Raw genomic sequence first — 11,867 nt, 5'->3', positions numbered from 1 at the left:
GATCTTGACAGTAACGCCTTATTGCTGGAGATGGCACACACGCTGGTCATACAACATGGTGTATTCCAGTGGGTACTGAAAACGTTCTCCCTGCTGGGCAGCTTTCATGGTACTAGAAGACGCTATGTAGGCTACTGCAGGAAAAAAGGCACCAAACGCCTTGCCGAGCTGTGATCCTGTGAGCTACAATAATGGCCAGCCTGGCAAGATATGCCCATCAATGCAACAGAGACATACACACTAAAGTAGCAACCCGTGACATTATGATTGGATCTAAGGTCCACTCTACAGAAGACGACTCATGCCTGGGACTTTAAGAACCTGTGGTTGGGAGATCATAAGGCCCAGAGAACCTGCTTCACTTTGCTTACATGAACATAGTATCAAACTGCCTTCTGAGTATTTATCTTTACACCCATAGATTAGTGTAGCTCTTGCCTTCATCAGAGAGTGGACAGCAGTATTCACAGGGACGAGTACCTGTGGCCCTGAATGGGATTTATCTACAGCACACTTTCTTCCTCAGATCTCTGGGAATAATTTTCAAGAGACAGGGGGAAGACTGTAAGGCCAGAGGTCAGGAAGGACTGGGGTAAAACAGTGTCCTGCAACGACAAGTCATTGCACTCTGAGCTCACAGCAGACGGCAGCCAGAACAAGGTGATCACGCCAGCCACCATTCCAGACGGAAGGAGCATGGTCTCCCAGGCCTCGCCAGTCAAGGAGGTACTGGTGGTTCATGGCTACTGGGGGAAATGAGTCAGTTTTCTTTCTTTTCTTTCTTTTTTTTTCGAGACAGGGTTTCTCTGTGTAACAGCCCTCGCTGTCCTATAACTCTGTAGACCAGGCTGGCCTCACACTCACTGAGATCCTCCTGTCTCGGCCTCCCAAGGGCTGGGATTAAAGGCATGTGCCACCACCACCCAGCAAGAGTTAGTTTTCTTTAGGGGCAGCACAGCCCCTCATAGGTTGTCTGTGCTCCAGTGCCGGTCCTGCACCCACGCACATATGAGCAGCACTAACTAGAGTCAGTGAGACATGAAGTTAGGAGGGAGACTTAGGGGCAGAAATCCTAGGACGGTTAGAAGGGAGACAAGAGAAGTAGTTATGATCAAAATATATTGTACATATGCATGAAATTCTCAAAAAATACAAGATACTTTATTAAAGAGAAGTCATCCAGGGACAGGGACCAAGCACTAATAATGGGCTGTGGAGGTCTGCAGGTGCAGGCCTAGGGGTTCTGCGCTTAACTCTCCTGCTACGGAGGCCGGGCTGCCTGTGCCAGCGACTGTGAGGGAAGATGTAGCACATCTGTGAGTCTCTCAGGGATGTCATTTATTTTAGTTACACATGAATGATGAAGAAAAACCAGTGAGGATAGGAATTGCTCAGCTAGCTGAATGACAAACAGCATGAGAATGGCCTAGACCTCCTTCACCAGCCGTCTCTGAAGTGCAGACCACACTCTGAGGGGCAGGGGCAGCCAGCACCAAGGCCTCACCCCTGCCCCTGTTCTCTTTGGCCATGGAGCCCCTGCTGCACCCCATCACTTCTAGCCTCTGCTTCCCACTCCTCTTCTGCCTCGTGGCCTTGGCACTCAAACTCTGTGCTGCTGCTGTCCTCGTCCTCATCCTCGTCCTCACCCAAACTGACGCTTCTGGGGGAAGTGTCCCAGTGCCGGCGGGATGATGTCTTCTTTCTCCTTCGCAGCAGATGAGTCACGTCAGGCAGCGGCTCCCGCCCTGACGGTTGCACCAGGCTCATACACGGAAGGAGTCCTTTCTCCTTCTTGCGCTTGTACTCCATTATTTGCTTAGTCAAGGCCTCGTGGTCAATCCCGCACAGATTTGGGGGTGTGGCTGGTTCCAGGGCATCGTGTGATGACAGGCCTTCAGGACTCCTGGGGAGTGGGGGCAGAGGAAGAAAAGAGTCCTTCATGCAGAACCCAAACCAAGCTCCAAACCAGGGGGTTTGGACCTAAGCATCTGCAGAGAACACTTGTTACATCTCCTCGCACTACTGAACTTGTCTGAGGGTGACAGGGACATAGAAAGGTGACACTGATTTAGGTTCTCCAAAGTCAGAGACCACGGCTGGTATTGGTCAGTGTGTGAACCCCCAGTTTTCCTCATCTGAGTATGGGTGTGTACGGGCAGCCACCAGAACTATGCAGGCACATGCTGGACCCAGGGGCAGGTACCACGGGGCAATGTGGGCTAGTGGAGACACAGATTGTGTGGCTGCTGTAGCCTAAGCATCTGTCACAGGGGACAGAAAGATGTCCACAAGCCTCACCTCAAACCGTCTTGTGCCAAGTCGTCCCTTTCCTCTGGGGGTCCAAAGTCAGCCACTGCCAGTAAGCGATCTACCTGAGAAGAAAGCATGGAGAAGGCAGACCTCAGCTCCGCCCTCTGCTGCCCAGGAACGGCATCACAGCCTCTCACGCAGCCCAGCACGTGCCTCCGGCTTCAGTCAATGCCACCCAGACGCCTTCTCAATGTGGCAGCACAACAGTCTATGCCTCACACCCTTGCTGGCGCTTCAACCCACCACAAGCTCTCTGACGACGACTGAGGTTAGAATGTTATTGCAACATTAGACAAATCTGTGAATGGTGTAACTAGTAGTTACTGGTTTCTAAAGTAGTTTCGCAAAACGATTCCACTTTGCCACAGAATCTGAGCGTTTGGGAAGAGGAAGTTTCTAGTATGGACAGATCAGACACGAAGGTCAGTCACAGCCACAGGGCCCACTCTGTGGGCTCAAGGGGCCTGAACCAAAGGCAGCAGCACTCGGGAGTCACAAGCAGGTAGATCTCTGTGAGTTTAAGGTCAGCCTAGTCTACAATGCAAGTTCTAGGCCAGCCAAAGCCACAAAATGAGACTCTGTCTTAAAAAAGATAAATATTAGCCGGGCGGTGGTGGCGCACGCCTTTAATCCCAGCACTTGGGAGGCAGAGGCAGGCGGATATCTGAGTTCGAGGCCAGCCTGGTCTACAGAGCTAGTTCCAGGACAGGCTCCAAAGCCACAGAGAAACCCTGTCTCGAAAATCCAAAAAAAAAAAAGATAAATATTAAAATTTTACTCACTGAAGTTTAATGAGTATAAAAATCTAACTACTTGAGCAGGGGAGATGGCCCAGTCGGTAAAGACACTTGCAGCCAAGCAGTGTCCTGAGTAGGACCTCAGGACAGACATGGAGGAAGGCTGTCCTCTGCCCTCCACACCCACTGTGCTGGCAAGTTTCATACCAACCTGACATTCGGGAGGAGGAAACCTCAACTGAAAAAACGCATTTTCTGGCTTGTAGACAAGTCTGTAGGGCATTTTTTAAACTAAAGATTGATTGTGGGTGGGACCACTGTAGGTAGACCTCGGGTACAGAAAGAAGCTGGCGGAGCAAGCCCTGAGGAGCAAAGTGATAAGCAACATTATACACAGTCCCTGCCTCCAGGTTTCTGTACTGTTTGAGTTCCTGCCTTGAATTCCTTTAGTGATGAACTGTGATAGAAAACTGTAAGCTGAGGGGGCTGGAGAGATGGCTCAGAGGTTAAGAGCTCTGGCTGCTCTTCCAGAGGTCCTGAGTTCAATCCCAGCAACCACATGGTGGCTCACAACCATCTATGAGATCTGGTGCCCTCTTCTGGCGGGCAGGCATACATGCAGACAGAACATTGTATACATAATAAATAAATTAAATTAAAAAAAAAACTGTAAGTCGAAATAAACCCTTTCATCCCCAAGTTGCTGTTGGTCATGGTGTTTTATCATATGATATCATATGTTTTATCATAGCCATAGAAACCCTAACTAAGATACACACACATACAAAAGTGAAGAAATATAGCTGGCCACAGATATGGCTCAGTGGTTGGGATCAGCGGTTGCTTCTCCAGAGGATCTAGGTTCAATTCCCAGCACCCATACACTAGTTCCTGGGACCAAATGTCCTTTCTGGCCTCAGAGGGTAATATAAACATGCAGTCATACATAAAGGCAAAACACTCACACACACATAACTTTTTAAAAATCTAATAAATAGGGCTGGAAAGATGGCTCAGAGGTTAAGAGCATTGCCTGCTCTTCCAAAGGTCCTGAGTTCAATTCCCAGCAACCACATGGTGGCTCACAACCATCTGTAATGGGCTCTGGTGCCCTCTTCTGGCCTGCAGGAATACACACAGACAGAATATTGTATACATAATAAATAAATATTAAAAAAAAATCTAATAAATATCAGGGTGCTGGTGGAGCATGCCTTTAATCCCAGCATTCAGGAGGCAGAGGCAGGCAGATTTCTGTGAGTTCGAGGCCAGCCTGGTCTACAGAATGAGTTCCAGGACAGGCTCCAAAGCTAAAAAGAGAAACCTTGTCTCAAAAACAAACAAAAATTTTTTTTTAAAAAAAGCTAATTATTTCAAAAGCTTACCTCAGCCAGAACTATATCTTTTTTGTCTTGAATAAACACTATGGGTGGAACATTTCTCAGGGTCTGCTGAGACATCAGAAGGTGTCTGAGGAGAGAGCAAATTTAGTGGGAAGGAGCCAAACTACATCACACCCACCAAATCTCCAGGCTGTAAGGAGGCTTGCTCACTATGGAGGCAAGGAAGGGAGGGAAAGAGACAGGAGGAGAAGGGAGAGGAAGGAGAAGGGAGGAAGAGGGGAAGGCAGGGGAGGGGGGAAAGAAATGAAGTTTGGGGGAGCCTCTCTCAGACTGCCTCACCACTAAGAGTATCAGACGCCCCACACCATAGCTGCTCCTCACTCTGCCCAGATTGGAGCGCACTCTAACTATGGACTTCCAGCATCCTGTACTCAGTAGACACTACCTGAGAGGACTCCAGCCCGACATCCCAGCATGCTAGAGATGAAGGGTTTTGGCACAGTTCAGCCATGTGATACAGATCAGCCAAACGAGGTCTAGGCCCTGTAATCCCAAAACTTTAGCACCAAATTTGGGCAACTGCAATAGTCTCGAAGAAGCATTCAACTCAGCTATCGCCTGATTGCCTCCAACCACACCCACACTTGTTTAACAGGAAACAAAGCGGCCCTTCTGTGATAATTGCAGACACTCTCTATGAAGTGGATGCTAGTGACCCTTGCAGGGAACACAAGACAGTACACAGACGAACGGACAGACAGGCATGCTGGACAAAGTCTCTAGAACAGTCTTCATCCTGAGCTGGAGGAATATGTGAAGGCAAGAGCGACAGGGAGGAGCTGGAGGTATGTGGGAAGGAACCAGCTCCAAGATGTGTGGCCAGCTGGATTTCTGCCTTTTTGTTTTTTAACTGAACAAACCGAGAGTACTGACTGGTTTTGTGCCAACTTGACACAAGATGGAGTCATCAGAGAGGAAATGCTTCCATGAGATCCAGTATAAGGCATCTTCTTAATTAGTGATCAGTGGTGGGTGGTGCCACCCCTAGCTGGTGGTTCTGGGCTCAGTAAGAAAGCAGGCTGAGCAAGCATGTGAGCAAGCCAGCAAAGAGCACCCCTCCACGGCCTCTGCAGCAGCTCCTGCCTCCAGGTTCCAACCCTATTTGAGTTCCTGTCCTGACTTCCTTCAATAAAGAACAGCAATACGGAAGTGCACACCCAATAAACCCTTTTCTCCCCAACTTGCTTTCTGATCATGGTGTTTCGTCACAGCAAGAGAAACCCCAACTAAGCCACGGAGTAACTTCATTAGGTTCAAACAGCTCATCAATTTGCAAAATTTTGCATTTCAGGATTCTTTACAATCTAAAAGTTATTGAGAACAGCCAAGAACTTTTTTTTCTTTTTTGGTGTTTTTGAGACAGGGTTTCTCTGTCTTAACAGCCCTGGCTATACTCGAACTCACAGAGATCCACCTGTCTCTACCTCCTGAGTGCTGGGATCAAGGGCATGCGTCACCACCACCAGACCAACAACTTTTTTAAAAATGTTGTTCTAGGGGCTGGAGAGATGGCTCAGTGGTTAAGAGCACTGACTGCTCTTCTAGAGGTCCTGAGTTCAATTCCCAGCAACCACATGGTGGCTCACAACCATCTGTACTGAGATCTGGCGCCCTCCTCTGGCGTGCGGGCATACATAGAGGCAGAATGTTGTATACGTAATAAATAAATAAATCTTTCCAAAAAAAAAAAAATGTTGTTCTATTGATGTTTACTACAGTAGAAATTAAATCTGAGAAACTTACAAATGACATATTTTAAAAGTTGTTTAGCCGGGCGGTGGTGGTGCATGCCTTTAATCCCAGCACTTGGGAGGCAGAGGCAGGCGGATCTCTGTGAGTTCGAGACCAGCCTGATCTACAAGAGCTAGTTCCAGGACAGGCTCCAAAACCACAGAGAAAACCTGTCTCGAAAAACCAAAAAAAAAAAAAAACCAGTTGTTTAAAATGATAAACCTACTAACTGCTAGCACAAACATTTTTAATGAAAAAATGACTTTTTAAAGATGTCCTGGCAGCAGCGTCCTTGTTTGTGGTCTGCACATTTTTGACAGCCAGCTTAGTGGAGGACAGTCAAAGCTACACTCTGCATCTGCTTCCTGCACACAAAACTATGGCCTCACACAGATAATAAATGGAGGAGAGGAAATGTATTGGGAAAGCATCTCTCTGATCCTCTGTACACCCTGACAAATTAAGCATCACATTAAAATGCATCAGGGCCTGGCAGGTTAACGCACCTTCTCTCCATGTGTGGATTTACAACCTTGTATGCTAGTCCTGAGGTTGACACTGGGCCAGAACCCTACATAGTACGTGTGGTGAAGTCATGATCCCACAAGAACAGCTGTAGAGTTCTTCAGGCGATCAAGCTCACGGAGGACGCCAACTGAGCAAGTGTTGGAAGATCACAGTTTGCTACCAGCTTTGGGGATGACCAGCTGCTTGCTTTTTGGTGGTTCACTTGTTTATTCTTCAGAGACATCTGCCAAAAACCTACACTTGAGAAGCTGTAGACAGTCTCTCTCTCTCTCTCTCGTGTGTGTGTGTGTGTGTGTGTGTGTGTGTGCGTGTGTGTGTGTGTGTGTACAGAATACCTTGAGGGAAGGGCTGTGCCTCAGCAGATGTCAGAGACCTGCCTGTGTTCCCCATCAAGGGCTGATATTTAAAATCATGTACTTTTACCTTTTACTTGTTTATCCAGGATATTTTTAGGTGAACGAGGCACCGTGTAAGCCTGGGCAGTAATGCAATAAGGAGCTAGCCTTAGACAGGGAGGCAGAAGGAGCGCCCAACTGTTGACAAAATAGTTCTTGCCTCAGAGGTCTGAACAAAACTCTTGGTGCCCCACAAAACTTCTGAGAGATCTGATTAGATTAGGCCTTACAGGAAAACACAACTTATACTCTGAAGTTCAGGATTTTCCTTAAAAGCAAAAGCCCTTAGTGAGAAATTTTGAAAGTTTACCTACAGACAAACAGCCAAGCCACTTGAGATGCAGGCAGAAAGCAGTACACGTACAAAGAAACATCATCACCTTATGTAGGCAGCACTCCTCTGCAGGACGGCCTCCGTGTGCCTGTTCTGGTCTGCAGAGACACCTATCTTCCAGTACACTCGGCAGGCTGAGAAGTCTGAAGTCACAGAGACCTGGGGTGCACCCCAGCTGCAAGTAAGTCACTTTAGATTTAGGCTTCGCAGCTCACACAGTGTGCTGCAGGTAAGAACAACAGCATCTTTTGCCTCCGACACCCAGATTGCTCTGGTGATGCCAGTTGGACACCACAGCATTCATGGCAAGGAAGGAGGGTCACAGACACCTAAGCTCACCCCCATGTCCCCCACAGCATTGCTGCACAGTAATCTCTCCAGATGTGGGGAACTGGAAATGACCAATTGCCCCCTATTTCTTCTTAAATCAGCCCTTCTAGGAAAGATGGAGGACCCCACTACATTTTTGAAAGCGAACACAGTGGATCCCACACCACCCCCAAAACATCTTCTGGTGCTTTGTCTCATTGCACTGGTTGCTGTGAGATCACAGGTCCCTCACCCAAGAAGAAAAACAGCTCTACTTCTGCACCTTGTCCCAAGACTTAAACCAGATTTGGGACCACCTCTGTACCTCCAACCAAGACATCAAGTATGACGGGTTCAGGCAAAACTAAGTCCGTGCCTTCCTGCCCCAGTTCTGACCTGTGCTCACCTTGGAGACCTCCACATTCAGGTCGTAGACCTCCTGGCTCACTTCCGGAGTGCACAGCAATTCCGTCACTGCTTTGTAGAGAAGACCGTTCAGGGCTCTTAGACGGATGGTGTCTTCTTTCCTGGCCTTCCGTAGGGTGCTCTTCGTGAGGAACTCAAACTTGGATGGTTTCTGAGTCAAGTGAGACCCCAGGGACGGACCTTCATACCAAAACTTCTTTCTACATCAAGAAGACAAAATTTAGATGTGGGGAGAGGGGCACTGGAGAGATGGCTCAGTGGTTAAGAGCACTAGCTACTCTTTCAGAGGACCTGGGTTCAGTTCCCAATACCCACATGGTATCTCACAATCACTGTTCCCAGGGAATCTGATGCCCTCTTCAGACCCCCACAGATACCAGGTTTATACATGGTGCACATAACACACATGCAGACCAAATACTCTTACACGTATAATAAATGTTTTCTGTTGGTTTGTTTGGTTTTCTGGCCTCGAACTCACAGAGATCACCTGCCTCTGCCTCCGAGTGGAGGATGAAAGATATGAGCAAATCTTCAAAAGTCATAGACATAGACCAAGCGGTGGTGGCACACAGCTTTAGACCCAGGACTAGAGGGAGAGGCAGATGGATCTCTGTGAGTTCGAGGCCAGCCTGGTCTACAAAGTTAGTTCCAGGACAGCCAGGACTACATTAAGAAACCACACACACACACACACACACACACACACACACAAATAAATCTTTAAAAAGGGAGTCTCTTTTTAGGAACAATTAGATGGGATAGTTATTAAAGGTAAGAAAAAAAGAGTTGCATAAACTAGGTCAAAAGGCCTTACACTCCAAGTGTAGAGTGCTTTCAGGAGACACAGGGACATGTTGATGGGAACCACGCAACAACCACTGAAGGTTGGTGGACAACAATATGGCTGTGGGGATGGACAGAAGTCAGTTTTAACACAACCCTGTAATTTTGACTCATGTCTGTCTACAGTGGGAAGATGTTATCTCCAAATTTCACTAAAGCACTAGGCCTCACTGACCACTCATGAAGATAAAGGTTGAGGGTTCTGAAGTGCCGAACTGAGCAGTTAGGAAACTGAGGAAAGCCTCACTTCTCACTGTTAGGACAGGAGGGAGCTTCAGAACGGTGGGGAAAGAGGACAGAGGCTTCAGGTAAGCACAAAACGCTTACAAGTAGAAGGACCAAAGGCCAGATACACCAATACCCTGAAGCACGATTAACAAAAACTCAGAGACAGGAATTGGTGTTCAACCTGAAGACCAAAATAGCAAAGCAGCCAGCCACTGGCTCTTACCTCGACCTCAGTCTGAAAATGGCGATTTTGCCTCTGGGAATCTCAGAATGAGACTCAGCCTGTGAATTGTCTCTTCCCGTCTTATATTCCTCTCTAGGGCTGGGCTTGTGTGTTACCACTGCCTGGTCTGTAAGGCTGACCAGTGGAGCTGTTTTACTCTCTGATCTTCAGGCCAGCTTTATTTATTAAAATACAAATGAAACGCCACTCTAACACCCTGCTCCCAGATTCTGCTTCCCAGCACAGTAACCTGGGCTCCTCATAAGAATGACCAATTCTTAGTGTTGTGGGGGGATGGGGGTATATGTAAGATGAACTTAAGACATCTTGAGGGCTGGAGAGATGGCTCAGAGGTTAAGAGCATTGCCTGCTCTTCCAAAGGTCCTGAGTTCAATTCCCAGCAACCACATGGTGGCTCACAACCATCTGTAATGAGGTCTGGTGCCCTCTTCTGGCCTGCAGGCATACACACAGACAGAATATTGTATACATAATAAATAAATAAATATTTTTTAAAAAGACATCTTGAAGTGCCACAAAGTAAGAATCACTAAACATATGGGATGTGTCAAGGGAACAAAGCAGCTGAGAGGGCTGCTGATGACCAAAGATGGAACACTTTGAACAAAACAAAGTAATAGTTGATTACCACTAACTAGTCAATACTGAAAAATGAATTAATAAATGAAGGGGTACATCTCCCACAAAGAATTCCAAACAATCCATGATCACAGTTCTTCACCTCCTAAGGTCAGGGATTACACAAAGCAACTTCTTACCAACAATGACAAAAAGGGACACCTAACACCCCAGGGCAGTGTAAGCACAGTGGCCAGATCCGCCCTTGATAAAACAGTGGTTTTCCTCCAACTCCACAACCCACATACAGTCACGAAAAAAAGCCATCAAATCCCAGTGGTGTGGAACCACACAACTTCCAACCAGGATGTCCCAAAACCATTACAGCTGTCAAACTGGGACAGACTGAACATGTCAGCCAAGCTACCATGTCTGAATAGCAAAGGACATTAAGGATACCACATTAAGTTCTGATAAAGAATCTGAGGCCAGTATCAAAACTATGCCCTTCTTCAGTAAACTAAAACCACCTGTAAAATCAGTTGTTAAAACAAAACCTCCCTAAATATAAACTGGCTTACCACACTTAGTAGACTCCAAGATGCTGTGGAAATCAAAGTATCTTTTTCTTGTTTTGTTTTCGTTTTTCAAGACAAGGCTTCTCTGTTTAGCCCTGGCTATCCAGGAACTCATGCTGTAGACCAAGGGTGGCCTTGAACTCAGGGATCCCCCCCGCCCCCGCCTCCCAAAAGGCGCGCGAAGCTACCACCCAGCGAAATCGGAGTATCTTTTCATATACTTATTACTAAAATTATCTAATTAGGACAAATTTTATGCAATGTGATGTTTCAGGAGGCATAACACTGTATATTAAAAAAAAAAAAACCTGAAAGCGTAGTGGGAAATTGTCAAAGGTCAAACTGCATGTGGCCTGCCAATAATCTTCTAACACAAATATCGTTATCATCGCTCCCCTCCCCACAGACACCTACCCCACGGTCCCGACCCAGCCCCTCGAGGACATCTGTCCCCTGCAGAAACAGCCTCCATCCGACCGGCCCTCAGCGGACCCTGGCCGGTGCATACCTGGTTTTCGAGGCAAATTTCTTGAGCAAGTTCTTGCTGCCGCAGGAAACGACCGAGGTGTGCAGGGCCTGCGCGCCGCCGGAAAGAAGCGCGGCCCCATGGCCGCCCCGCAGGGTCTGCAGCCGCGCGCAGGAGCCCCTCAGTCCCGCGGCTCCGGCCCACATCCCTCCGAGCGCGCGGCCCGCAAACACGAGTGGGCGCAGGACCGACGGGCTTGTGAGCCTGAGACGACTATAGACGCGACCGCCACTGGGCACGGGGTACGCCTCAGTCGCCTGTGGGAGGGACTAACCGACAGGTGGGCGGGGCTACTGCGCGGAGTTATGACGGCTTGGGGGCGGGGCTCCAACTGCAGGCTGTGTGGCCAGGGACCCCAACAACTTAGCATCTTGTTTTTAAGCCATTATTTATTTTGTTTCTTATTTCTATGAATGAAGGTACCGTGGGATCCCTGGAGCCGAGGTGAACTGCTGATGGTTTGATGGGAACTCAGCAACCCCTCTCAGGAAGAGCAGCCAAGCATTAAAAGTTTAGCCACCTCTTCAGCCCCACCCAGCTTGTTTTAAAGCAAGGCCATGGTGACGAAACTGTAGTGTGCGCTTCAAAAAGCTGGACGGGTTTTTTGGACGTTTTCACCACTAAAGAAGGGACATGTTTGAGGAGACAGTTAAGCTTTAGATGATTCAAACCTGCAATGCCCCTGTGTGTGGAAACAATGTATGGTGGTCACCG

The 11,867-nt window shown here is 47.9% G+C and overlaps 1 protein-coding gene across 1 annotated transcript; it reads right to left on the bottom strand.

Annotated features, from left to right (window-relative positions):
• Positions 1-1,139: 1,139 nt before the first annotated feature.
• On the bottom strand, positions 1,140-11,413 carry Rbfa (ribosome binding factor A). Its single transcript, XM_041640843.1, has 6 exons — positions 11,136-11,413; positions 8,154-8,373; positions 7,485-7,597; positions 4,433-4,517; positions 2,299-2,372; positions 1,140-1,903 (listed from the first exon to the last, which is right to left on the bottom strand). The coding sequence occupies exons 1-6, from the start codon at positions 11,297-11,299 to the stop codon at positions 1,501-1,503; spliced, it is 1,059 nt and encodes a 352-aa protein (XP_041496777.1). The 5' UTR covers positions 11,300-11,413; the 3' UTR covers positions 1,140-1,500.
• Positions 11,414-11,867: the final 454 nt, after the last annotated feature.

Source organism: Microtus oregoni, unplaced genomic scaffold (genome assembly GCF_018167655.1).
Source record: "Microtus oregoni isolate MIOR12 unplaced genomic scaffold, Mior012 000065F_ref0000479, whole genome shotgun sequence".
NCBI lineage: Eukaryota > Metazoa > Chordata > Mammalia > Rodentia > Cricetidae > Microtus > Microtus oregoni.
The sequence above is the reverse complement of the archived record's forward strand: the minus strand, read 5'-3'. Positions and strand labels throughout refer to the sequence as shown.